The sequence below is a fragment of the Drosophila yakuba genome, chromosome 2R (assembly GCF_016746365.2).
Source record: "Drosophila yakuba strain Tai18E2 chromosome 2R, Prin_Dyak_Tai18E2_2.1, whole genome shotgun sequence".
NCBI classification, from domain to species: domain Eukaryota; kingdom Metazoa; phylum Arthropoda; class Insecta; order Diptera; family Drosophilidae; genus Drosophila; species Drosophila yakuba.
In genome coordinates this window covers 8,517,788-8,545,009 of record NC_052528.2, presented here as the reverse complement: position 1 = coordinate 8,545,009, position 27,222 = coordinate 8,517,788, and the positions used below count along the sequence as shown (strand labels likewise).

The 27,222-nt window shown below is 44.3% G+C and overlaps 6 protein-coding genes and 1 long non-coding RNA gene across 14 annotated transcripts; 3 read left to right on the top strand and 4 right to left on the bottom strand.

The window, feature by feature from the left end:
• Positions 1–820: 820 nt before the first annotated feature.
• Positions 821–3,587, bottom strand: LOC6529713 (alpha-tocopherol transfer protein). Of its 2 annotated transcripts, none has more exons than XM_015196920.3 (6): positions 3,440–3,587; positions 2,060–2,219; positions 1,892–1,986; positions 1,482–1,823; positions 1,212–1,390; positions 821–1,138 (listed from the first exon to the last, which is right to left on the bottom strand). In XM_015196920.3, exons 2-6 carry the CDS (start codon positions 2,193–2,195, stop codon positions 1,015–1,017), a joined length of 876 nt encoding a protein of 291 aa, XP_015052406.1. In that variant the 5' UTR covers positions 2,196–2,219; positions 3,440–3,587; the 3' UTR covers positions 821–1,014. The 2 variants fall into 2 exon arrangements, with proteins under 2 accessions (XP_015052406.1, XP_002090706.3); XM_002090670.4 differs by lacking the exon at positions 3,440–3,587 and adding an exon at positions 2,420–2,512.
• A 2,396-nt stretch (positions 3,588–5,983) lies between these two features.
• LOC6529712 (DNA topoisomerase 2) lies at positions 5,984–12,047 on the top strand. The gene is made up of 5 exons (XM_002090669.4): positions 5,984–6,220; positions 7,110–7,697; positions 7,755–8,178; positions 8,243–11,280; positions 11,350–12,047. Exons 2-5 carry the CDS (start codon positions 7,140–7,142, stop codon positions 11,653–11,655), a joined length of 4,326 nt encoding a protein of 1,441 aa, XP_002090705.1. The 5' UTR covers positions 5,984–6,220; positions 7,110–7,139; the 3' UTR covers positions 11,656–12,047.
• Positions 12,048–12,078: 31 nt separating this feature from the next.
• Positions 12,079–14,409, bottom strand: LOC6529711 (ran GTPase-activating protein). Its single transcript, XM_002090668.4, has 5 exons — positions 14,191–14,409; positions 13,450–14,131; positions 12,909–13,389; positions 12,541–12,717; positions 12,079–12,467 (listed from the first exon to the last, which is right to left on the bottom strand). The coding sequence occupies exons 1-5, from the start codon at positions 14,294–14,296 to the stop codon at positions 12,138–12,140; spliced, it is 1,776 nt and encodes a 591-aa protein (XP_002090704.1). The 5' UTR covers positions 14,297–14,409; the 3' UTR covers positions 12,079–12,137.
• A 247-nt stretch (positions 14,410–14,656) lies between these two features.
• On the top strand, positions 14,657–16,621 carry LOC6529710 (heparin sulfate O-sulfotransferase). The gene is made up of 5 exons (XM_002090667.4): positions 14,657–14,949; positions 15,016–15,334; positions 15,393–15,531; positions 15,592–15,812; positions 15,886–16,621. Exons 1-5 carry the CDS (start codon positions 14,823–14,825, stop codon positions 16,127–16,129), a joined length of 1,050 nt encoding a protein of 349 aa, XP_002090703.1. The 5' UTR covers positions 14,657–14,822; the 3' UTR covers positions 16,130–16,621.
• On the bottom strand, positions 16,530–17,111 carry LOC120321017. 4 transcript variants are annotated; one of them, XR_005560569.2, is made up of 2 exons: positions 16,987–17,111; positions 16,530–16,926 (listed from the first exon to the last, which is right to left on the bottom strand). It is a non-coding gene; the product is annotated as an uncharacterized LOC120321017 (long non-coding RNA). The 4 variants fall into 4 exon arrangements; XR_005560572.2 differs by having other exon boundaries at positions 16,530–16,936; positions 17,015–17,106; XR_005560570.2 differs by having other exon boundaries at positions 17,015–17,106.
• On the top strand, positions 17,059–23,705 carry LOC6529709 (alpha-tocopherol transfer protein-like). 3 transcript variants are annotated; one of them, XM_015196578.2, is made up of 6 exons: positions 17,059–17,163; positions 18,144–18,258; positions 21,809–21,988; positions 22,503–22,597; positions 22,661–22,814; positions 22,927–23,705. In XM_015196578.2, the coding sequence occupies exons 3-6, from the start codon at positions 21,820–21,822 to the stop codon at positions 23,412–23,414; spliced, it is 906 nt and encodes a 301-aa protein (XP_015052064.1). In that variant the 5' UTR covers positions 17,059–17,163; positions 18,144–18,258; positions 21,809–21,819; the 3' UTR covers positions 23,415–23,705. The 3 variants fall into 3 exon arrangements, with proteins under 3 accessions (XP_015052064.1, XP_002090702.1, XP_015052065.1); XM_002090666.4 differs by lacking the exons at positions 17,059–17,163; positions 18,144–18,258 and adding an exon at positions 18,599–18,820; XM_015196579.2 differs by lacking the exons at positions 17,059–17,163; positions 18,144–18,258 and adding an exon at positions 21,463–21,604.
• On the bottom strand, positions 23,695–27,188 carry LOC6529708 (ras-related protein Rab-9B). Of its 2 annotated transcripts, none has more exons than XM_002090665.4 (3): positions 26,724–27,188; positions 24,889–25,083; positions 23,695–24,714 (listed from the first exon to the last, which is right to left on the bottom strand). In XM_002090665.4, exons 1-3 carry the CDS (start codon positions 26,913–26,915, stop codon positions 24,319–24,321), a joined length of 783 nt encoding a protein of 260 aa, XP_002090701.1. In that variant the 5' UTR covers positions 26,916–27,188; the 3' UTR covers positions 23,695–24,318. The 2 variants fall into 2 exon arrangements, with proteins under 2 accessions (XP_002090701.1, XP_015052405.1); XM_015196919.3 differs by lacking the exon at positions 26,724–27,188 and adding an exon at positions 25,880–26,047.
• Between the last annotated feature and the right edge of the window lie 34 nt (positions 27,189–27,222).

Here is a 27,222-nt window from a genome sequence, read left to right as displayed (position 1 = left end):
GGGCACAGCAAGGACACTGAGGGGAAGAGCGGGGATAGGAGACTGAGCGTGGATACCCTGCACTTGGACAGGCAAACCTGACCAGCAACAAGGAACAAAGAGCATAACCATACAAAATGTATATACTCAACTTTATATAAAGTCCATGCAGAACTAAAGTCTAAAGTTATAGGTTACACAAAAACCATTTCTAAAATATTAACCAGAAATGCTTATTGATTCATAAGTACAGAGTACCCAAAGGTCGAGATAGAAATTTAGTACATCCAAACGATATTTTCTTCCGTTTTTTACGCAGACGGCAATGACTTCCGGCGGACGGGGCTGGCGTTGAGACAACGGGATTCAATAAAAAATATCAAACGTATTCGCAACGGTCAGATGGAGGAATCCCCAGAGACCTCTACCTCTCTTTCCCTCAAGCTCGATCTCCCCTCTCGCTCGCATCCGGTGACAAGACTAGTGCAAACATATTTATGGCCGCCGACTGCATTTTATGCGTTGTCCAACACTCAATTACCATAACGCCGAATGGGCGTGCGGCTAGTTGTCTCGCTCTAGCACCTAACGCACTTTGCATACGAATCGCATAAAACTCGAAGGACCAATATGCTGTACATCCTAACCGAAACGAATCTTTTGCGGGCTGGCTGGGCCATTTGATTCGGTTAGGAGCAAATTATTATTGCCTATTGCCCTAAATTCGGTCGTGATAGCCGATGGGTCGTTGATGTGGCCACCAAATGTATTGAGCATTACATCTTAGGTCGCTTCCAACCTCAAATTGTTGGGATGTTGTGGGTATGGCAATATTATATTATAGTCATTTTCAAAATTCTTTTATTTTATAAAATATCACCGACTTTGCTTCGTTTAAATTTTGAATCATTAAATTACATCTAAGTAGTACAAAATTACAAATAAGATATTCTTTTTTCCCTTTCATATTTTGAAAAGTCAACTGAGAGACCATTAGTGCCAAGTGGAGCATAGCATATCATGTTAGACAACGCATTAGGCCTGGTCAAAGATGAATCCTAATTGCTCCATATCCGTTTGGACACTATTACCCGAACACTGCTCCTTCAGCATATCCAACCAGAGCGTATAAGAGTAATCCTCGTGCAAGCCGCCATACCTGAAACGGTGTTAGTTTAAGTGTATTTGTCTAATTCCCATAATTAATAATAATTAATAGTTCCATTACTTACCGCTTGGGAAGATGTTCCGGGTTAATGTGTTTGTGCAGGGAAGTCATATCACTGCCATGGATGTAAAGCCTTTCTCGCATGGCGGCATTAAGAAAAGGCTTGAATATCTTGAATGCCGCGTTGAAGACCCAATTCTGGTTTACAATATGGAAGGCGGATGTTCTAATGGGCATTGAGGTCTGTAAGCGAAATGTTGGGTAAAAACGTTGTTAGATGTAAGAAAAAAGCCGAATGTTTACGACAGTTCTACAACTTTACGTGTTATCATACCAACAGAACAATCATCTTCTGAGCCACGCTGGGACTCAGGTGCAGTATGTGTTCCAGGCCAAGATCCTTCAGATCAAATATTCCCACTCCTCCGACGATCTGTGAGATGGGCTCCAAGCTCCCCAGTTCCTGCAGGACAATGGTGGCACGGAATATATCGTCTACGGTTACTCGATTGGGTCGCCACAGTCCAAAACGGTAGATGAGTATCCTGTGGCCATGTTGATCCCGATACGGAGTTACTGTCAGGATGTCCGATTGCCCAACGTGTCGCAGATCCAGAGGTCGGACTTTCTCATAATAGCTTTTGTTCTGTTCCCGAAACTTGTAGTAGCTGCACAGCTGAAATACATACGTAATACGTACATTTTGCATTCAGCTATAATAAGGATTTTCCTAAGTTGTCTTACCAATTTGTAACTGTTCTCGATTTTCCAGTATCGGGCTCTTAAAAATTTCTCCAGGTACCTCGCATCATTTCGGTGTGGCTGGCATTCATTGTGCTCTAAAGGGGTTTAGTATAGTGTTGTTCGAATAAGCACCTGAGATGACTTTCTAGACAACGTATTATAACCAACCTAATATGTAGTTACGGAATTCTTCGATGACCTTATCCTTGGAACTGGGACATTCGCCGTGCTCCTGGGCAAGTCGCCGGATGTGCTCAGGAACCTCCTCCTCGGTGATGTTTAACTTGTGCTCGATGGTGGGCATGGTGCGGGATCCACTGCTGGTCGTCTGAAAAATGCCCAAACTATAGATACAAAGTGGGTGCACTAATGAACGCTCGCTAAAGTTCGCTCGCGCCAAAAGTAAATAAACATAAATCTGGTTGAGAAAAACGCAATATGACTGCTAGCGACGTTTCGCCCCCCAGATTGACATTGAAATTTAGGGCGATTTGGCATGCCACTGGTGGGTGATTTTCCTGTCGTTACCATTGATGTGCTGTGCTCCGCTCGACTCCAAGTGTGAAACTGAGCCCCCGAACGAAACTTGAATGGGGCCAAATGGTGACAGTCCCAGGCGAAATGCTGTTTGTTGTTACACATGTATGCGACCATTAAATATTAACTAGAAACCGAACAACAATGAACATCGCGATAGAGCGAAGGAGACAGCCAATGAGTGATAACAGTGTGTCACAGAGCTGGAGCTATATTTAGTGAATCTGCTATAACTAATTGATGGAGCGCGAACCCACATGAATTATAGAGGAATATATTGAGCTTCTTCAAAGTGTTTAACAATTGGCTTCATTTAGGATGCACTTATGTAGTATGTAGTATCTACAAAACATAAACTTTGGGGCTGTTTCCAGTAATCAATAGATAAATAGGTTTATCTTCGTAAATTACAAAAATGTATGTACATTTTAAATGTATAATACTTGACTCCAGTATCCAGCATCCTAGCCGTAATTCCTGAATTCTATCCCTACACCCGAATCGCAGAGCCAGACCCAGCCAACCTTGCCCTGGAGAACCCTGCGATTGCGGAGGAGCCGCTGCCTGATAAGCCATTATCCACTGCGTTTCCAGTTCGCCAATGGCTAATCAGGTCACTGGGTTGAGAGTTTGACACGTATTTGGCAGATAACAATGATGATGCCACCGCGATCTCAAAGTGCAGCACACACAAATTTCACACGTGGTGGCCGTGCAAAGTGCCTGGGTCAATATTTAATCATATTCCACAAATTCCAACTAATTACACATTATGCACTTTTAAGTACGTCTGATTGCAGTGCAGTGCTGAAGCCCCACCACATAGTTCGGTTCAAGTGTTAATGAACTCGCCATTGTTGTCGTTAATTGTCTCTATGGACTTGATAATCACAAGAATAGTGGTCTTTATTAGGGTGTTTGATAATGATTATAAGCGATTACTTCACAGCCCCGCCTGCCGGCAACACCTGTTTTATTACCCCATTAGTTCGGGGTCTCCACTTTCATTACCAGGTAATAATCCAATCCGAGTGGCGGTTACTGTTTCTGGTCACGGTTTTTCCAGCTTGCAGTACGGGGAATCCGGCTTAGCGAAGATCGCGCACAAGTGGCATCGCAGAAGCTCGGAATGAAACTGAACTGGGTATCGTTTAGAACAGAAGATTTTGTGAACAGAAGTCTCAATGGAAAAAGTCGTGAAAAAGCGCAGTAATAATGACTGTAAACCAGTATGAGAGAATAAGCAACCAGCATCTGAAAATGGGGAGAGCCAGCGCGATCAAACGACGATGGAAACACCCTTAAAAATTTGCTTATTAACAATACAGATTTATTGCAAACACAAATAAACTATATATTATGCATATTACCAATGCCAAATAATAGAATTTGTAGCTCAGTTCTTAATCATTTTAGTTGTAATATGGGCGCAAGTGCCCAATATTCCATAAAGCATCCGCAATGAACTGAAATTCAATCTGTTTAGAATTTTGCCATGCATCAGCTGAAACTCCCAACTTGGTAGGGTACAAACTGCACTACGCATATAGAGAGATCTTAGCTGATGCTTGTCAGACGAGAATTAACAGCATTTGAGGAGTAGAGAATATTTCTGGATGATATTTGATGCTGTGCAAGTTCAATGAGCTCAGTTGACGTCATTGCGTGAAGGGTGCAGAAATTCCGAGTAATTCAGACGAAACAAAAATCCTTATCCAGAATGTTCTTCATGGTTCGCACTATTCAGAAAACATGTTTCTGTGCTGGAGTGAAAATCGCAACGGAATGGGGAGAAACATGCCCCTTTATGACGTCTTGTTGGGCAAGGTCAGTCAAAATGGCAGAAAGAAAACCTGTTCGCTTTTAGCCATGGTCTTGGCTCTGACTGCCTGGGCAATTGGCTTTGGAATATTCATATTACCAGGTGGTTAATTGGAAAGCAATCTGCACTTCAGCGGTGCGAAATTTAATTGCTCAACTCCTACTTTATCTGAAATCTTAGTTTTTCATGTCATTCGGTTTTGTTAGGAACATCAATTATTATACATTGATATGGGAAAATAAGCATGCAATGCATGCGTATGGGACATTACGCTAAATGTTTTATAATTAAATTCAATTTAAATTGGACTGCTATCTCTAGCTAACATTTATTTCCATACCCATTTATTATGCCTTGAAAATAGTTTAAATGTTAATTACAATATTTAAAAATACTACTACCGACAAGCGTAGCTTTAAACAAGAGAGAACGCTATAGTCGAGTTCCCCGACTATCTGATACCCGTTACTCAGCTAGTGTAAGTGCGAAGGACAGTTTTTGGCGGTTTGTGGGCGTTAGAGTGGGCGTGGCAAAAAGTTTTTTGGCGAATAGATAGAAATTTACAAGACTAATACAAAAATGAAAAAATATCAAAACATTTTTCAAAAGTGTGGGCGTGGCAGCTTTGGGCGGTTTGTGGGCGTAAGAGTGGGTGTGGCAAAAAGATTTTTTGCAAGTCGATAGAAATTTTCAAGACCAATACAAAAATGAAAAAATATTAAAATATTTTTCAAAAGTGTGGGCGTCGCAGTTTTGGGCGGTTTGTGGGCGTTAGAGTGGGCGTGGCAATATGAATCGACAAACTTGCGCTGCGTCTATGTCTCTGGAGTCTGTGTGCTTAGTCTCAACTTTCTAGCTTTTGTAGTTCCTGAGATCTCGACGTTTATACGGACAGACAGACGGACGGACAGACGGACATGGCCAAATCGACTCGGCTATTGATCCTGATCAAGAATATATATACTTTATATGGTCGGAAACGCTTCCTTCTGCCTGTTACATACTTTTCAACGAATCTAGTATACCCTTTTACTCTACGAGTAACGGGTATAAAAAGGAATATAAACCCAAAGGAGGTTTTTTCTTTAGGGGAGGAACTACCTTTAGATGCCGATGTAGCTATGTAGGGATATGAAGATTTATTAATATTATATTAATAATATTTATTAATAGTGTTGCCTAAGGTAATCAAAAAAAATTGTTTTTTTCAAAAGAGAAAATTATATTTTTAACAAAGGATCTTGTAAGTCATACCGCCGCTGACTTTATAATTTGTGTAAGTGATGGTGGCCACAATTTTAGTCTAAAGTCAACAAACCAAACATTTTCATACTCGAAAGGGTTTCTTGTCGGCGATGATTTAAATTCTTTTCCAAATTCAAAAATTATCACTTACACAAATGTGAAAAACATGATGGACTGGCTCGGCGGCAGTAACTTCCGAAAGTCATCTCTTCCACAAATTCGAGAATTAGATTTTTAAAACAATAAAAAATAAATACATTTTTTTATTTAATTAAACATTTTCAGAAATAACGGTTGTTGTACTCATCAACGTGATTGAGACAGAACTGAAAATCGTGATTTTAGCGATCACGCTTTAAGCAGATACACCCACCACAGCTAGCAGTCCAACTTAGCAAAGACACCATCCAACACAACACTGAAACTACAATTATCGATGGCAAAGTCGTTTAAAAATCGATTTGTGCGCCTTGCCAGCACTAAAACCACTTCTGTCTCATTTGTTGTCAGTTGTGAAAAGTTATTAAATGTGCTGTGGGTTAATAATAATAGTTAGTTGCGAACTGTACAAGTGTTAGCATAGGGGAGCAGACGCGTGGGGCACATACAAGTCAAAAATTGTAGTGCACCGCCTCGTTTATCGCCTGCAACATCGAGTTTTGCCGCGCTTCGGTTGTCGGCGGCAGCAACAAAAAGCAGCAGAATCTTTGCAATTTTTTAACCAGGTAAGCAGGAATTGCCGAATCATGTTAATGGAAGTGGGTTAAACGGAAAAGCGTGAAGAACATGTCAAATAATCCATTATTATGATGGATATAGCAATTTTTCGGCAGCGTCGCTTGCAAATTAAAAATGGCGATACCGGTATAGATAGCTCATTAGCTGATGTTAGGCTTTAAAAAACTATAGTTTCTTGGATAATCAGAGCCGAGCCTACATGTAGACCTAAATTTGTTGCAATAAAATGAAAAATCTTTGGAAACATTACCAAAAACTAATAAATAGCATTGATTACCGGCAAACGCCTGTAAACACGCACACTTACGCACACAAACGGGCGCACGCCAAGCGTTGCCGCAAAAAAGACAGGGCTGTTATTTGTGTGTGCAGAGAATCTGTTCCCAGTACAGTAGCACCAGGCGAAATAATACTAAATTTTCAATTTATCAGTTCGTCTGCGGTAATCTCCATATATCCCAGCCAACGTATTCCCACTTGGCCTCGTCCCATTCCATTCCTGCGTTTGTCTGGACGGAATTCACTCATTGCGCGGGCGCGCGTTGTTTTTTTCCGCCGTGGGTACAGTGTGCATTCATTAATAAAAAATTTGTGAAGAGCAGTACCACATACCATTGCACAACCATCATCCGTATTGAGTGGCTATTAACAGATTGGTTGCCATCGGATTATTTGTTATTAATAAATATTAATATTAATAATAGCTACTGTTGACCGACTGATGGACACTGTAGTCTTCTGCTGGTCGCTTTTAGTTTTCTTTTACTTTGCAAAACGCAGACAAAGTCATTAATAGTACCTAAGGCTATGGCTCGAAACAGTTCGGCGTACAGTTGCTTCAGTAATTAACAAACGCTTTTTGTTTGCCCTTCGAAGATCCAGCTTAAGCACAGCGGCAGTAGCATCATGGAGAACGGAAACAAGGCCATGTCCATCGAACAGATGTACCAGAAGAAGTCGCAGCTGGAGCACATCCTCCTGCGGCCCGACTCGTACATCGGTTCCGTGGAGTTCACCAAGGAGCTGATGTGGGTGTATGACAAGTCGCAAAACCGGATGGTGCAGAGGGAGATCTCTTTCGTGCCCGGCCTTTACAAGATCTTCGACGAGATCCTTGTGAATGCGGCAGATAACAAGCAGCGCGACAAGAGCATGAACACCATTAAGATCGACATCGATCCGGAGCGCAATATTGTGTCCGTGTGGAACAACGGACAGGGTATTCCGGTGACCATGCACAAGGAGCAGAAGATGTACGTGCCCACGATGATATTTGGTCATCTGCTGACCTCGTCGAACTACAACGACGATGAGAAGAAGGTCACTGGCGGCAGGAACGGATACGGAGCTAAGCTTTGCAACATATTCTCCACCAGCTTCACTGTGGAAACGGCCACGAGGGAATACAGGAAAAGCTTCAAGCAGACTTGGGGCAACAATATGGGAAAAGCATCCGATGTGCAGGTAAGGAAATAGCATTCATTGTTTATGACATTTATCTAATCCTCAGTAAACCCACAGATCAAAGACTTCAATGGCACTGACTACACTCGCATCACATTCAGTCCCGATTTGGCCAAGTTCAAGATGGAGACTCTCGATGAAGACATTGTGGCTCTGATGTCGCGTCGCGCCTACGATGTGGCCGCCTCATCTAAGGGAGTATCCGTCTTCCTAAACGGCAACAAACTTTCTGTACGCAACTTCAAAGACTATATTGATTTGCACGTCAAGAGCTCGGACGACGACTCTGGCCCACCGATCAAGATAGTCCACGAGGTTGCCAACGAGCGGTGGGAGGTGGCCTGCTGTCCCTCGGATCGCGGCTTCCAACAGGTCTCGTTCGTCAACTCGATAGCTACCTACAAGGGCGGTCGCCATGTGGACCATGTGGTAGACAATCTCATCAAGCAACTTCTCGAGGTTCTAAAAAAAAAGAACAAAGGTAGTGTTAACTTAATGCGTATTGCTTTAAACTACATCTAATACTTGTTTTTAATCTCTTCCAGGTGGCATCAACATCAAGCCGTTCCAAGTCCGGAACCATCTTTGGGTTTTCGTCAACTGTTTGATAGAGAACCCCACTTTCGACTCGCAGACCAAGGAGAACATGACTCTGCAACAAAAAGGGTTCGGCTCCAAGTGCACCCTCTCAGAAAAGTTCATCAACAACATGTCGAAGTCTGGCATCGTGGAGTCTGTGCTGGCGTGGGCCAAGTTCAAGGCCCAAAATGACATTGCCAAGACGGGCGGTCGCAAGTCAAGCAAGATCAAGGGCATTCCCAAGCTGGAGGACGCTAACGAGGCCGGTGGAAAGAACTCAATTAACTGCACCCTCATCCTGACCGAGGGAGACTCAGCCAAGTCCTTGGCTGTATCTGGTCTGGGCGTTATTGGCCGAAATTTCTACGGCGTGTTCCCTCTTAGGGGTAAACTTCTAAATGTGCGAGAAGCTAATTTCAAGCAGCTTTCGGAGAATGCCGAAATCAACAATTTGTGCAAGATCATCGGCTTGCAATACAAAAAGAAGTATCTCACGGAAGACGATTTAAAAACACTGCGCTATGGCAAAGTGATGATCATGACAGATCAGGATCAGGACGGCTCCCACATCAAGGGTCTCCTAATCAACTTCATCCACACCAATTGGCCAGAGCTTCTGCGTCTGCCCTTCCTTGAAGAGTTTATTACACCCATTGTGAAAGCAACAAAGAAAAACGAGGAGTTATCTTTCTACTCGCTACCCGAGTTTGAGGAGTGGAAAAATGATACAGCTAATCACCATACGTACAATATAAAGTACTATAAGGGTTTGGGCACTTCGACCTCCAAGGAGGCGAAAGAATATTTCCAAGATATGGAACGCCATCGCATCTTATTTAAGTACGATGGATCGGTGGATGATGAAAGCATCGTCATGGCCTTCTCCAAGAAACACATCGAGTCTAGGAAAGTATGGCTTACCAACCACATGGACGAGGTGAAGCGTCGCAAGGAGCTCGGTTTGCCAGAGCGATATCTCTACGCTAAGGGCACCAAACATATCACCTATGCAGACTTCATCAATCTGGAGTTGGTGCTGTTCTCGAATGCTGACAATGAGCGCTCTATTCCTAGTCTGGTGGACGGCTTAAAGCCGGGTCAGCGAAAGGTGATGTTCACTTGCTTTAAGAGAAACGACAAGCGTGAGGTTAAGGTAGCCCAGCTATCCGGATCGGTGGCCGAGATGTCAGCCTACCACCACGGAGAGGTTTCCCTGCAGATGACAATCGTGAATCTAGCCCAGAACTTTGTGGGTGCCAACAACATTAATCTGCTTGAGCCTCGCGGTCAATTTGGTACCCGCTTGACGGGAGGCAAAGACTGTGCCAGCGCTCGTTACATTTTCACTTTAATGTCTCCCTTGACGCGACTTATATACCATCCATTGGACGATCCGCTTTTGGACTACCAGGTGGACGATGGCCAAAAGATCGAGCCTCAGTGGTATCTCCCCATTATACCAATGGTATTGGTAAACGGAGCCGAGGGTATCGGAACTGGATGGTCCACGAAGATAGCTAACCACAATCCTCGTGAGATAATGAACAATCTAAGAAAGATGATAAACGGAGAAGAGCCAAAAGTGATGCATCCGTGGTACAAGAACTTTACAGGACGCATGGAGTACGTGTCGGATGGTCGTTATGTTCAGACTGGTAACATACAAATTTTGCCAGGAAACCGTGTAGAAATCACTGAACTTCCTGTGGGCGTTTGGACGCAAAACTACAAAGAAAATGTGCTGGAGCCTTTGGCGAACGGCACCGAAAAGGTTAAGGCTATTGTTTCGGACTACAGGGAGTATCATACAGACACCACCGTTCGCTTTGTGATCACCTTCGCAACTGGAGAATTTGAGCGCATTCAAGCCGAGGAAGGTGGCTTTCACCGTGTGTTCAAACTTACCACGACGCTGTCGACTAACCAGATGCATGCCTTCGACCAGAACAACTGTCTGCGACGCTTCCCCACTGCTGTCGATATCCTTAAAGAGTTCTACCAACTACGTCGCGAGTACTACGCCCGCCGGAAGGACTTTTTGGTCGGCCAGCTAACGGCGCAGGCTGATCGCCTTAGTGATCAGGCGCGTTTTATTCTCGAGAAGTGCGAGAAGAAGCTGGTTGTGGAAAACAAGCAGCGCAAGGCCATGTGCGATGAGTTGTTGAAGCGTGGATACCGCCCCGATCCCGTCAAGGAGTGGCAGCGCCGCATCAAAATGGAAGACGCCGAGCCAGCTAATGAGGAGGACGACGAAGAGGAGGAGGCAGCTCCCAGTGTCAGCTCAAAGGTTAAGAAGGAAAAGGAAGTCGATCCAGAAAAGGCCTTTAAGAAGCTAACTGATGTCAAAAAGTTTGACTACCTACTGGGAATGTCCATGTGGATGTTGACAGAGGAAAAGAAGAACGAGCTGCTCAAACAGCGCGACGCCAAACTCGCCGAATTGGAAAACCTGCGCAAAAAAACGCCAGAGCTGCTTTGGCTGGATGATTTGGATGCTCTCGAGTCGAAGTTAAATGAAGTAGAGGAAAAGGAGCGCCTAGAAGAGCAGGGAATCAATCTCAAGACCGCGAAGGCCTTGAAGGGCCAGAAGTCTGTTTCAGCTAAGGGCAGAAAGGTGAAGTCATTGGGAGGCGGAGCGGGTGCTGGAGACGTATTTCCTGATCCCGATGGAGAACCGGTGGAGTTTAAGGTCACCGATGAAATCATAAAGAAAATGGCAGCGGCTGCCAAGGTAGCTCAAGCGGCCAAAGAGCCGAAGAAACCCAAAGAACCCAAGGAGCCGAAAGTGAAGAAGGAACCAAAGGGCAAGCAGATTAAAGCGGAACCTGATGCTAGCGGCGATGAGGTGGACGAGTTTGATGCAATGGTCGAGGGCGGCGCAAAAACCTCACCCAAGGCCAAGAAGGCAGCTGTCAAGAAGGAGCCGGGAGAAAAAAAGCCGCGCCAAAAGAAGGAGAACGGCGGCGCGCTCAAGCAAGGCAAGATTGACTTCAGCAAGGCCAAGGTAAGTTTTCAGTAATAGCCCATTTTTTTTTTCAATTTAATTGTCAATTAACATTTTCTTCTTTTGTAGGCGAAGAAGAGCGACGATGATGTTGAAGAAGTAACTCCTCGTGCAGAACGTCCTGGACGTCGACAGGCCAGTAAGAAGATAGACTACAGCTCGCTGTTTTCGGATGAGGAGGACTTGGGATCTGATAATGATGCCAATGCCAGCGATGATGATTCTCCAAAACGTCCGACCAAGCGAGTTCGAGAGGATGAGAGCAGCGGAGGAGCCAAGAAGAAAGCTCCGCCCAAGAAGCGGCGTGCTGTAATTGAAAGTGATGATGATGATGTCGAGTTTGATGACGATGATGATTCTGATTTCAATTGTTGAGTAACCAATTGCCGTACAAGATATTGATCGAAGTATTTAGCAAGGGAATCGACTATTGGAATCAGCATCATTATCCGGAGAGAATCTCGAGGAGGCGCTTTTATGTGCGGACTTGCTCGCCACTCTTGTTTATTATTTTATAATCTTTCAACGTTCTCCTCGATATTCACGTCAATGTTTCATATTTCGTGTTTTTAACTTAAGATAAGAACTTCGCTACATTCGTTTACTGTAGCTGATTCTGTGTTCCAGAGCAGCAAGAAAGCCACCAAGAGGAATTTACAAACATAATATCGATGTATTAACATGTTTCATAAAGATAGTTTGTAGTCTCCTAAAAGTTTTCTTCATGTAAATAAATCAAATTTGCCTAATGGCTAATACTTTAAAAATTAATTGTCATTACTGGTATTACAGCAGTGCTATCGGATATGAATAATACGTTTTTATTCTCCAAAGATACACATATCTCTTAATTCTCTTTACAATTCAACACTCTCAAGGAAAGTCTTAAAGGAATTCTTAATGTTGTCGTTGGCAAACGTTGGTTGCTTGAGAGCCTCGCGCAGGGCAAATCGACAACTCTTGACATCGTAGTCCGAATTGAATGTCTGGTCGCAGTGCAACAAACGAAGCTGCATCAGAACATAGTTGAGCACACGGGTCTCCTGCTTCGTCTTAATGGCGTAGTCAAACGTGGCCTGGTACAAGGAAATGGCCAGATCCAACGCAGCTTTCGAGGATTGAGACAAATGCGCGCACTTCAAGGTGGTGAAGACGAGCAGCAGCAAATGGTTGTCGCCGGTGAATTGCTGTACAAAAATTTGTTATTTTAATAGCTTTGTTATAAATTTAGTTATTTATTAATTTTTAAAAATATCTTACGTTGACAATCGACTGCAAAGCCTCAAGCTTGTTATCCTCATCTAGCGAATCGAAATCTTCCTGGGAACAGGGTGTTTGGCTCAAACAGAACTTCTCCGGAGTGCATTTTTGGCTGATCGTCTTGTTTGCGACTGCAAAAGTATTGCTGGCCATCGAGTTGGTGGTGTCGTTAAAGAGCTGTTTTAATTTAAAATAAATTATTAATTTTTCATTTCTAATCTATGCAAATTTGAATAACTTGGAGAATACTATCAATATGGAGTTCTCGAAGTAGTTTCGAAACATCCTCTATTTCTTATTCAATACATACATGTTGTTTCCCTAAGAGTCATATACCATTTGGACAGTACTCCGAAATATAAACTAACCTTGGTCGTGTAGGCATTCGTGGTGATATAGGCAGTATCCTCCGCCTCGTTGTTATACTCCTCGTCATCCTCGTCTGCCTCTTCGGTAGTATCGTTAGCGTGCTCGTGCTCGTCGTAGTCCTCTTCGTCATCGTAATCTTCGTCCTGGTCTTCAGCCTCGTCCTCATCTCCCGAATCGTCGTCGTTTTCGGAGTTTATTTCCTCAAACGGTTGCAGTGCGGCAGCAGTTGGCAACTTATTCATCTCGTGGATTATCTGCTCGCTGCCTTCAAGGCCAAAGCTATTGCCATCTAGGTTCAAGATGCGCAGCTTGGATTTCTTTCGCATAGCGTTCACCAACACCAAGCCGCCGTCGCTGTTGATTTCATTAAAACTTAAGTTAACAACTTCCAGTTGATCGTTGGCGCTCTCCAGAACCTCACCGAAGTGGTAGGCGCCATTGGTTTTGATCAGGCAGTCTCCCAAGCTCAATTCACGAAGCCTACAAAGCAAAAAGTTATCAAATAACACTCTCATATCAACTTCTTTACCACCGACTCACATGGGCAGGTAGGGAAGAACCTCTGCTATTTTTTCCGCTCCCTGGGACTTTACAGTATTATCGTTCATGTTCAGCACTCGCAGATGGGGGTTCTCTTTGAATGATTCGGACAGGGCCTCGACGCCGTCGAAGTAAATTGAGTTTTGCTCCAAAACAATCTCCTCGAAGGTCTTGAGGGTTTTGAATGCGGCTGCCAGGGCCATAGCACCGGTATTCTCGAGGCGATTACGTGAGCCTATAAAAACACGCAGCTGAAGCGGAAAGCCCGCTTTATTGGCATTGGCATGCAGATCGATCAGGGCCTTGGACAGCATTCTACCGCCCTCGGGACCCAGGCCACAATTGTACAGAAGCAGCTCCTGCAGTGAGTAGCAGACCGGGGACCGCAGGAACTCCTCCAAGCCGCGCATGCCATTCGGTCCCAAGGCATTGTCGCTGAGATCCAGGACAGTCAGCTTAGCGCCCGCCACATTCAGCGCGGCTCCCAAGTGTTTAAGGGCCTCCGGAATCTCGTTTTTGAGACGACGAGTAAACAGGTTCTTCCACAGCGCCTTTCTGAACTCGGGATGACGCTTCAGACCCTCACCAATCGCCTTGGCCGCCTCCACGCCTAGGGTGTTCCCGTCCAGATTCAGATAGTGCACGGTAGTCTGCTTGTTGAGGGCATCCACCACATCCTGGACTGTAGAAAGCCTTAATATAGCCACTGCACGGAGCACACAAAGCGTCACCTCAACTCACCATCGGCAGCTGTGTCCCAGGTCAGCGCCTTGTCCTGGAATGAAATTCCCTGCTCCTGGCCCACTTGAGCGGCCATGCTGGCGAAGTTAAAGGTGGAAAAGGACATGATGGCGGCTGCTTTTAAGTGGAACTATTAAATATTTAAATGGCACTGTACTTTGCAGTTGCAGCCGGCTTGCGAATTTTATTTTAACCTCGCAAAAATGGGCGCTAGAATATTGGCATTGTTTGGTATTATTTGCCGGCATAGCTGGTCACACTAATTGAAAAAGCGATGCTAAAGGCGAAATGCATTTAATATTTTATTTAAATGTCATATTTATGGACCGCAAAATTTAGAAATTCAATGTTAAATTAATTTAAGTATTGTAAGCTGAAAATTAAATAAAATTATTTAAGCTACACATTTTAGCTATTATCCATCACTAATCACCATCGCCAGTCAACACTCATCTCAGCTGCAGCTGCAGATTTCGGTGCCTGGCAACACTGCCGAGCTACTGCTGACCAACACTGCTCGACGTCGTAGATTGCAGAAAAAAAACAAGGAAAACAACGGCCAGAGATAATGCTTAAATAAATCGGGTGATATGAGCTGCCGTGCTGACCTGTAGGGCAAACCGACACGAGGCATGCTTAGGAAATTGCTAAAGATGTGGATTCTGCTGCGACCCACCCACTGGCTGATCCTGATAGCCCTGTGCGCAGTCACCTGTGCAGGTTACTGGTTGCTTTGGTCAGAGATTCGCCTGGAACATGGTAAGTGGAGTCCAGTAGTTAGGCTAAGCCCAGTCCACTCTAACACCGACTACCTATTTTGTACAGCCTTCAAGCCGCTGTCCAAACTGGGCGATTCCCTTACCCCAGATCAGCATGCCTCGTCCACCACCGATGACTTCGATTTCGAGGAGCACCTGGTGGTGCTTTACAATCGCGTTCCGAAAACAGGATCCACCAGTTTTGTCAACATAGCATACGATCTCTGCAAGCCCAACAAATTCCATGTGCTGCACATTAATGTTACTGCCAACATGCACGTCCTCTCGCTCCCCAATCAAATCCAATTCGTGCGCAATGTTTCCAGGTGGCACGAGATGAAGCCAGCTTTGTATCACGGCCACATGGCCTTTTTAGACTTCTCAAAGTACGTAATATCTATTCAGGGCAGCAGACCCCGTCTTAAAAGCATTCCTCTTTTGCAGATTCCAAATCGCCCACAAGCCCATCTACATAAATTTAGTGCGCAAACCTCTCGACAGACTTGTCTCCTACTATTACTTTCTACGCTTTGGCGACAACTACCGACCGAATTTAGTTCGCAAGAAGGCGGGCAATAAAATTGTAGGTAGTGAACCGAGGGATGGTCTTTTTTTTAACCGAAATCCTTACACTTTTTTGCAGACCTTCGATGCGTGCGTGGTGCAGAAGCAACCCGACTGTGATCCCAAAAACATGTGGCTGCAGATACCTTTTTTCTGTGGCCATGCAGCCGAGTGTTGGGAGCCCGGCAGCAGTTGGGCCTTGGACCAGGCCAAGCGCAATCTAGTCAACGAATACTTCCTAGTCGGAGTCACTGAGCAGATGTACGAGTTTGTGGATTTGCTAGAGAGATCCCTCCCAAGGTGTGCCTCCCAACCAATTGTCATTGTCTTTTTATAATACTCCAGCTGCTTAAATGACCTTCTTTTTTCGCAGAATATTTCACGGCTTTCGGGAGCACTATCATAACTCAAACAAATCTCATCTGCGGGTGACATCTTCCAAGCTGCCGCCGAGCGAATCGACAATTAAAGCCATACAAAAGACAAAAATCTGGCAAATGGAAAACGATCTGTACGAGTTCGCACTGAACCAATTTGAATTCAACAAGAGGAAGCTCATGCAGCCAGACAACAAGCATGTGCAGAAGTTCATGTACGAGAAGATTCGGCCCAAATGATTGCAGAGAAGGCGACGAAGTCGCAGAGCGAGGATTCGGCCGACTCCAGTGATCTAAACAGGAGTCTCCGATAATTGTATTGTAAATACGTAACTTTCCTTCACATAGATTTGATCTGTACTTAAGAGTAACTAATCCGTACACTTAAGCGCTATCTAAGACTTTAGCAGTGAATATCGTTGACATATTACTAACCCAAACCTTTTGTACGTAGTCTAAGCTTTAAACGTATAAAACATACGAGAACGCTTTTGTTGTTCATCGTAAGCAATATCTAGCAAAAATTGTCTGCACAATATCTGTATGATTAGTCCAATTTACGTTTTATACTCGACAATACAACGGAATGAATGGATGATGTAGGCCATAGATCGATTAACGTAGAATTAATAAGTGTAAATTCATATGCAAACGACTCTCATTTATTGTAACTCTCATAGGCTAGGCCATAAATCTGAATTTGACATTCAAATTAAATGCATGTAAATAGTTGATAATGGAGTGTCTGTCCACATGTGAAGCGCGCTGTGCGTATCAACAGCTGTCGCTGGGATTGCGTGTTCGTAAATTGATTAATGCCATCAGTGGGTTACTTTTAACTCTCAGCGTTCTGTACTTTGACAAAGCTAATTGCACTTGGCTGCCCAACGAAATTCCGCCGGACTTTAAAGGCTGACGTAGCTCCGTGCTCGAAGGTGATCGGCTGACTGGCCGACGGTATGGCGATTCGTCACGCAGAATGGGCTCAAGCAAGCGCAAGAAACTGAAGGAATTGAAATACATTTGGAAACAGCGAGCTGTGAAATACTTAATTAATTGCTCGTGCTTGAAGCTTAAAGCAAATGAGTTCGCATTACCCACAGCCCCCGTCAGTTGATCACTTACTCGTGAAACGCGGACACGCCAGTCGAAAGTAGCTAGCTACCAACTACCTCCTGTACGCCAGCTAACCGCATTGTTGCCCAACGAGAGTGATAGTCAAAGTAATAACTACCCATCCGTGTAGCTGACCACACTTACGACTTACGACCTGTGTAAGAGAGATTTGAAACACGTTTTTTGCTCAGTCACAGTGGCGATTAGTCTTTAAACTAGTTGTGCACGGAGCGTTCAAAAGTTCAAGTCTAATTGCATCCAAGTCGCGTAACCATCAGAAGATCAACCACGATACACTGTTCGAAACCCTTAGAACCTGCACTTCTCTGGGCCGCGGTTACGAAAGTGTAACAATGCTGTAGGGACGATAAATAAAAATATTCCTTGGTTTAAATTCTAGAATATGTGTAGGAAGTCCTATTCGCCAGTGTCAGTGAGTTTCTCGAAAGTGCTAAGCAGTAAATGTTACAAAATACTTATAATTTAAAAACATAAAAAAGTGGATTTCGTGATTGAAAGTACTGCATTTTTCAAAGCCATTGAGTGAAACGTCCATCAATAAGCTGTAAATAAAGCAGTAAATAAGCAGTACAAAAAAATAGCTAAACTCGAGTTCTTAAAGTGGTATAAACAAGATGGTATAGGGTACAACATTTTGAAAAGTGAACGAAAAGTGAAGAAAGTGTTCAAATGTGTTGTTCTCACTTACTTTCAGTGTATCTTCTAAAACATTTTATTTAATAATGTTAATTACTGTAGAAAATCGATTGAGTTCTGTGCACCGTGAGAAATACCACACTTGTTTTTACATTTTAAGGTTCTAAAAACAATGGAAAAACATAAAATTTATGCTGAGCTCGCTGAACAATTGCAAACACCACTTATGCAAAACAATCCAAAAAATAAAGATCCCATTCGGCGATTCGCGACGTGATCTTAAACGCTCTTTACTCCAATCTGGTCGCTTATAATGACCTATTAAGTCGCGTTGGCCTTACGAGTGCCCGACTATTCCGACCGACATATATAATATATATACATATATCTAGATAACTTTAACTTTGTTGTATGTGCAATGCACGCAGTACATAAAAGGGGTGGCTATAAAACGATTTGACAAGCAGCTTTGTATTTTCAGTCTTCAAACGCGGCCCCAGCTCACTAGATATACATTTTAGTGTCGAAAGGGAGTTCCAAAGGATTTCTACTGCATCTGCCACTACTTTTGGATTAGCCGATTCTATTCGACCAAGGTGAGTCAATGGAAAGCACTTAGTGGCTCTATTTATAAGAGTGCTGAGTGGTGGATTCTAGGCAGTCCTATAGCTTCGTTCCTCGCTAGAAACTAGGGATAACCCTAACTACATACGTAAATATCTTAACTAGATCCCCTTCACTACGTTGGTCACACATATGTTCATAGCTACGATCAGCAGCTATTTACGAGGTATCACTGTCTAGCAGTACTCATCACTGCCCGTCGTGTTTTTCGCATTGCCTTTTCCTCATTACTCGTACTTTTGCAAGCATTCCCTTTTCGCACTCGTCGGTCGAGAATTTGAGACAAAGTTCAGTAACTCGCCGACATTGGCCCATTTACCCACCGATGCTCCCGCCTCGTGCAGTTTAAAAAATTTTAATTTATTTACGTGCGGTTTACGCATTTGCATGTGCCGTGTACCGGTTGTGTTCGACGGTTTTTGTTAGTTGTATCTTGTGCTCTGTGCTCCACTTGCAGCGTCATGACCTTGCTGACCACTGCATCCGCGATGAGGTGCCTGCCCTCTGAGTTTCCTCCGGAGGCGCCGCGATTTGGTGAGCACTAGTGAAATCTCCGCGAACTATTACTATGTGCCTTTCCTTAGAATTATCTCCTCTCCAGTGGAATCGTTGCACAAGTACATACATATGTACATATATAAATTATATGTATAATGCCTCATTTGGAAGGAAAGTTATGCACCAGTTTGTTAAAAACTTAAAGTCATACATACATACATATGTATAATGTAATGCCCACAGTGGGTAGAAAAGTTATGCACCAGTTTGCTAACAACTTTTTAGTCGTGTATCTAACATTGTTAGTAATCCAAAGTCACACTTAGTTCGAGAAACAGTATGAAAAGGCATTAAATAAATAAATGTTTTGAATAGAAAGACCAGAATCAACGACTACCTTCCATTATAAGCAATTCTTTTACTGCCTTTCGATATGCCATCTGAATTGTTTGGGCATCAAGCAAGTATTCATGTAATAATCCATTACCTATCTCTTGAGTAAGGTCAAAGCACTTTTGCCTTGCCATTGTCACGTTCTTCAAAATCAGGTTTCTCATGTAGGGTTTTTTCCCACTTTTTGCAAAAAACCGAAGGGCGGAGGTTGGCATTGCAATGGGTCTTAACCCCAGAGTTACTCGTACTCACCTATTTATATACATATGTAGGTAGCAGTATATTCGTAGCATATTCGCAGCTTGTACCACCCAGTTTTCGTCAGCATCCGCTTCAAGATGGCCAACAAAAATAGACGAACAGCGAAAAAAAGAAACAGGCGGAATGAAAATGAAATCGAGAGTTTCATCCAGTATCATCGAGTATCTATCATCGTAGCGCAAATCCATGAATGGCCAAAGTCTTCGCACGTGCGATCGTGCGATTGAACCGATTTGTCCAAAACCGGGCGGGCATCAATTGCTGTCCACAACGCGAAGGGTGCTCAGCTCTGGGACGTGTTAATCATGCCAAATATGCCTCGCTCTCCCACTACACATGGGGCCATCAGAATAGGAAAATATGTGCAATTCAGCTGTAATGGTGTCGTTAAGTTCGAACTTAATCGTGTGTTCATCACTCGATCACTTGTCTGAATTTGTCATGAATTTTCCTTCAAATAGTGGGAATGCTTCGGAAAGGCCCACCAACTGTGAGTGTCAGTGCTATTGGGCTGACCCCAGGTGTAAGTTCGCCGAACAGGTGTAAGCCCTAATTGGCGTGGAGCTGGACAGCATTGAAACCGGATAGCTCGGAGCACGGGCTTCAGGGTTGCCGTGGGAAATGCCTATGCCAAGGGACTTTTGATTGCCCGCAGAAAACCCGAATAAATTAGGCAAGGCTGCGGCTCGGAAAGTGTTGAAGCTGAAAGCGAATCTGAAACTGAAACTGAAGCTGATGCTCATACTGATACTGAAACTGAAACCGGCTTGAGGTGGCATCATTTCCCAATGACGATGCACCCAGTGGAGATCGCTCTCCCCGGGCAAACCCCGCCTCCGCGTATCTGTATCTCTCGACTCCGCGCTCTTTCGACGCACGTGAATGACATGCTCAAGTTCAGATTTAGCTGGTGCTGACCACTTTGTAAGCTGACAAAAGCTACTTATTACTTATTATTACTATATATGTACTATATTTATTACAACCAAGCAACAAAGTGCTTAAGAATATGCTTTCATTTAGAAATAACTTTGTTTGGCTGCTCTGAAGTAGGGAAGCTGGAACCAAGCCTACTTCTTAAGAGACCCCTTGTAAGCCAAGTAGTTATGTCGGGAAACAATCCCACTCGGCAGCACTGCCCATAGATCGCCAGCACCCACTCTCTTGGCGCTCTGCTCACAATACCAGTTTAGTTCTTGGCCTGGCATAAAGTCTCAACTCGCGCTTTTGGCCGCAACAGTTTCATCTGGGCTTTCAGCTCCGTTGCACGCGTCACTCGCAGCCGTCTTTTTGGGCCATCTCTCGGAATACTGTTAGCCTTTATACCTTTATAGCCAAACAAGTTTCGGTCGTGTTTCGGTTGTGTTGTTTTGTGTTGTATTGTGTTGTGTTGTGAGTGATCCTTGTATTTTCCCAGAGACAACACTAGCGACTGAGTAAACTCTTGTGCTTATCGTCACTTATGAATGCGAAATCATATCACCTGGCCCATCTAATCGAAACTAGTAGAAATATTCAATGTCAGCGCTTCGGATGCTAATTTCCTAGTCTTTTGTTTTGAGCCAGCCACTTGAAGCTGCTCTGCGCAACCAGACGGGAAATTTATGGCGCTAATTTCTGATTTAATGGAAAATACACTGCGCTAATTTCTGACCACCACCACTGTGTATACTCGAAGACCCTGGCTGAGCATCTCGATCAACTCGTATTTTCAAAAACTTGCCCAACTAGAATTTCGTTCAAGTAGAACGCGTCACATTCAGTCCAGAATTCAGTTCAAGGTAACTGAACAAACATTATTTTCCGACTGATCTGCTCTCATGAAGAATTGCATTATCTTCGCGAATCGCTGGCTTCTTCTTTCGTTTCAATCAATTCGCGAATGTCAAGGTGAAGGTCGGCCAGGTGATCGATAAGTATACGTATATCCGACCATCGGCGGGGAGGTCTAGGAACTCAATGCAGTTGAGCCGGTTCCGAGTCACTTGTGTCTCGCTAATAAATTTGAATTTCTACGCTCTTTCCTATAAATAGAGGGCACACTTTTGCATTTGGCAAACAGAAAAGCAGAAATCACACAAAGGCGAACCGCTTTGAAAAAGTTACGGCTTAATATTATCGCAGAATAATTTCAGTTGAGCCAGAGCTGCAGCAACTGCGAAATGAGTAAGTAATTGTGAAGTACTCGCACTGCAGTCATTACGAGTATATGCCAACTAATTGGCAATCGATGTCAGTTAGCTCAGGTTATTTAGTTGACTATTTAGTCGAGGTTCCAAGTGCGCCCAGTGCGAAAACCCGTATCTCCAGATCAAAGTACAGAAGCTAACGCTAATTGACTGACGCTAATCCCCACCGCTTCTCTTCCAGGAGTCCCCACCATGCTGTCGGACATCGACCAACTGCCCACGCTCCAGGTGGGCGACTACACCCTCCAGTTTGAGCTGGGCGAGCCGACGGCCCAGGGCAAGGAGGTGGCCATCAAGGAGCTCCGGGAAACCCCCGAGCGGCAAAAGGAGGCCGCCAAGGAACTGGCCCGACTTCTAGAGGGTGAGATATAACCAGGAATGGGCCTATTAAAAGTCATTTGCATCAGAGGAGCTCTCCTAAAAGTTACTGAAACAGCATTACAGCTGGTTGATAGTTAGTTATAGGATATATAGTATATAGTATATTTTCATAATAACTATGTATTTAACTATTTAGTGGATACACCAGCTAGCTTTCATGTCTATCATATTTAAGTTTTCTCCAAGATACACGAACTACCGATCTGAAACTTGACCATCAGTTTCGTACACCTACTTATCCTACATCCAATAATTTAACCGATCGTTGGCCATTGAAAGTCCATTTGTACACTACGTTCGAACGAGTAGTTCTATATCATTAGCTGGTGATTTCGTGTCACTAATAACAAGTTGTGGTTCAAGAGGATTAGGTTGCATAAACAAATTACTATTGTTTTTTAATTGCAACCGAGTGGCTCGATCAACTTTGTGTCAGTGGAGTTGCGAATTTAGGCATTAAGGCCATTGGATTAATATTAGCGATCTGCTTGCAGCGGAGACGGACTTGCTGTACCCCAAGGGAAACGAGGAGTGGCTGATCCGATACCTGCGGCCCTGCAAGTACTACCCGGAAAGTGCTCGGGATCTGGTGAGCCTTGTGTGGTAGCCAGGTTAGCAGCGTTCACTAATTGCTTTTTGAAATATCTAACAGATTAAGCGGTACTACGCCTTCAAGGTGAAGCACGCTGATGTGTACACCGACCTGAAGCCGTCGAACGAGGCCAACATCTTCAAGCACAACATCCTCACCGTTTTCCCCAACCGAGATCAACTGGGTCGCCGAATTTTGGTCCTCGAACTGGGCAGTAAGTTCACGAAATAGATTAGATAGATTTTCCCTAACCACAAAAATCTATATGCTCTATATGTAGTAGTAGTAGATTTTGTTGATTAATCTTTCGCAATCCCTGATTGCAGAGCGCTGGAAGCACAAGCAGGTCACCCTGGATGAGGTGTTCAAGGGAGCCGTGCTCTTCTTGGAGGCGGCCATGCTGGAGCCGGAAACGCAGATCTGCGGAGCTGTGGTGATCTTCGACATGGATGGCCTTAGTCTGCAGCAGACATGGCAGTTTACCCCACCGTTCGCCAAGCGAATTGTGGACTGGCTGCAGGACTCGGTGCCCCTCAGGATCAAGGCCATCCACATCGTGAACCAGCCGAAGATCTTCCAGGTGGTCTTCGCCCTCTTTAAGCCCTTCCTCAAGGAGAAGCTGCGCAGCAGGATCATCTTCCACGGCACCGACCGCGAGTCCCTGCACAAGTACATGTCGCCCAAGTGCCTGCCAGCCGCCTACGGAGGATTCCGCGAGGCCAGCCGCATCGACAGTGACCAGTGGTACCAGTTGCTGCTCAAGTGCGACACCGAGTTCGACACCATCAACTCGTACGGCTACAAAAAGAAGTGATCTGTGGCCAGGTGATCTGTGCCCGTGATAATCAACTCCACTCGTTTCCACATTAAATCTACACGCGTTATAGTTAAGCACTCGATCTACCTTACGCTTGTCCTGTTAGTGAGTAGCGCCTAGAGTTTGCCTTAGTCTTAATTAGGATCGCGGATTAGGAGTGTCGATCGCAGCCAGAAGAAGTGTTATACCTACATGCATATTATTTTTAATCCGGGGTAAGCGTATTTATATCATTTTACTATTGTACATTAAACCAATTGTTGAAATATAAACATACTTTTGTAAAGACGTGCTGCATTTTAGTTTATTCAGTTGTTCCCAGCTTTAATATCAGATAAATACACTTAAGGCACTCCGAACTTATGCAAAATATCAGAGAAAAAGGTTGCTAGTACATTGACAAAAATGTAAACATTCTGATTGCCCTAAAAATTGTGTATTAGACACCGAAAGCTTGCTTTTCTCAAGACACTTGGTTATGGTAGCGCCATATATGATTGTTTAACAAGTAAGAGTATTTCCTACGGTAATAACATAACATAACAAAATAATATTTTAGTAAGACGTATTACTGCATTTGAATCCAATTTTCCAGTATTAAAGCAATGCAAGTGAACAGTAGATTCTTTCAGGAAAATGTAGGTCATGTTCTGAACTTAGAGCATAAGTTTTCCTGTATACAGTGAAGCTCGCTCTTAAGTAGCTCGCTGTGAAGCATGGTCCCCTTAGAATATCCACCACAACGACGTAATCTCCTCTACTGCCATCAACATTGGGTGGTACTTTTTGTTCTGAGGCTCTCTTCCCTCCGCGGAATGGAATGCATTGAATCTGAAGGTCGACCCGGCGGGGTGAGTGGTTAAATTAAGCGTAAGTTCCCTGACAGCTCCTGTCTGTCTGCTCATAGCCGATAATTGGTGGATGGCGCCTGGTTGGCGATGCGCTTCTGACCGAACACTTTCTTGCCCGGGCTGCGCATGGCGGCATCATCGCCATCCGCGTCCTGCACTCCGCCGCCGCCGCCACCACCTCCGCCACCACCTCCGCCCGTGCAACAGATGCGCCGCTGCACCAGGCGAATGGGGCGGGTGAGGTCGATGGTGTCGCCGTGCTGGCGCAGCTCCGCCTCCGCCACGCACTCCATGTGCCGCCACTGGCGGAGGCCAAGGACAAAGGCATCCGTCACATTGGTGGCCGCTTTCGAGGACGTCTCGATGTGGCAGGTCACCTTCTGCTCCGCGCACCACTGCTGCACTGCGTCGGAGTTCACCTGTCGCTTTTGCGCCGGAATGTCGTTCTAAAATGTAGAATTAAACATATTTATTTATATTTTTAAGACAGTTCTGAGGTTTGTACGTTCTTAGTTTATAAGAGGTGTTTTAAAGTGAATAATCTAGATTGATCTATTTCACAGGATATCTATAAACATACAAATCCATTAAAATGAGTTTCTTCTGGAGGCCTGGCTCACCTTATTGCCCACCACGATGAATGGAAACTTGTCCTGGTCCACATCCGCGTAGTTGAGGAACTCGTTGCGCCACAGACCCAATCCCTTCAAGCTGTCCCGATCGTCGAGTGCGTAGCAGAGCAGGCAGATGTCCGATCCCCTGTAGAACGGAGTGCGGAGCGCCCGGAATCGCTCCTGGCCAGCGGTGTCCCATATCTAGTTTGGGGAAATTCCAATTAAAGGCGTGCATCAATTTATTAAGTCTGATTGAATTGGCGAGTCAACTAGCGCTCAATTGAAATTTGCATTCGATTAGGAGTAAACTCACCGAGAAGCAAACACAAACACAAACACAAACACTTTCTGGGTTCAAGATCGGAGTGTTTGTATGCCTGACTCACTTAAATCAACACGTTTACTGGCATTTCTTGTGAGTTAATTAAATATTTAGTTTTGGACTGATAAGGAGGTGGTGATAAGCAAATTGCTCGGGAAATAATACGTTGAATCTGAATTTGCTCAGTGCCTACCAGCTACAAGGAGCATACATATTTGAAGAACATTATACGCAAGAGGTTTTAAGTAATGTAACTTGTACCTTTTGCACTTTTTGTTTGAGCTATTTGTCACTAACAAGGGATATTTTTAACGACTATCGAATGCTAACCCCTTTGGCCTCCAAAACCATGAGTAGAAAGACCTTTTTGGGCGAGAGTGCCGCCCATGGCAACCAAATGTTCTCATATACATATAGGCAGTACAAAATGTCCAGTCTTTTTGAATTGTTGCAGCATAGGAAAAGCCACTTGTTGCCAAGTTCTTCTTCGGCCCAGCGGACTGTGAAAAAACTACAGCTTGGACTCCAGCAAACTATGCGAAATTCCCGTGGAATTAGTCATATGCACATATACATATGTATATCAGTCCCCCATTTCTATAATGTATCTGCTGCTGGTTCAATTAGAAGCATTATTCCGATTTGCGACACCTTGGCTGGATTTTGCTTACTCACTGAGACGCGCTGCATATTCATGAGTTTTCCGAGCTTGGCGAACTGTGAAAATCATTTAGTTCGATCATTTCGAAGACAGCAGACGGAAAACAACAACAACTACATCTGGAAATCAACTACGATACGGATGAGATTGAGCACGGAAACCGCGTCGGCGGATGAAACAAAGTCTCTCGCTTATTTGCCGAATAGAGAAACTGTCATTATTGTTATTATTTCAGTTTTTGTTTTCTGCAATGCGATTCCGTTCTCAACGCTAATTGAGTAGAAATCCAATGCCTACATGTGTGTGAGTGGGCATGGGGCAGATGGAACAGATACCCCCATAGACGTAGGTACAGCCACAGTGGTAAGCAACAAACTAAAACTACTCAAATTGCAGTTACTTGCACTTGTTTCCATTTTTTTAATTTAGGAGATAACCACTGATAACGTTTACTAGAGAGCTCTACAACTGTATAGTCATATCAAAAATATAATTTTCAATGTTTTGTTAGTCAAAGAGAAGTTTTATCGAGTTATTTGCCGTTTAACTCACTGCCCTTCCACTGTACCGCGAATGGAAGGGAATGGAAAACAAGGCTTAATCGTTGTTCGCTTTCCAAGTGCTTGCATCAACAAAATGCCGGTGGATCGGAAAGGTGAGGGGGGAAGGATCAGGTGGTGGAAAATGAAATAGACGTGAAACAAGGAAAACGCGCTGGGCCAACTGTTGCATTCACCATAAGAATGGCCAGAATTCTACGGCGTTGCGGGTAAAGTTATCGCAATATCGGTATTACTTGGGTAGTGGTAATGATTGAATTGCATAATAGTCCACTGTAACTATTGCCACAGACTTCACCTGCAGAGTGTAGCGCTCGCCGTCAACGACTATGTCCTTGTTCATGAACTCCACGCCGATGGTGTGGAAGTTGTTCTCCTCGTAGCGGTTGGACACGAAGCGAGTAAGCAGGGCGGACTTGCCCACCCCCCCGTCGCCCAGTATGACGACCTTCAGCAACTTGGACTTCTGCGGTGGCCGCATGTTTGCCATAGTGCCTGCGTTTGTTTGTTTTTGCAGTTAAGTTAGTTCTTCTGCCTTTTCCTACTGCGCAGCTGGAATGACTGCCGGCCGCAGACAGTTTTCGACTTAATTTCACTCACGATCCACGACCGATTAACTGCCACATTCACAATTACACCGGTGTGTTGTTAGCAACGAATACAATTGGTTTTTTGTTTAAATACATCTAAATGGGCAGCGCAATCGAAATTCGCGCCGTGCAGCAGGTCCAATTGGATTGGCAGTCAGCTGACAACTAACAGACCGGGCATTTGCCCTAACATTATGTTCGGCTCGC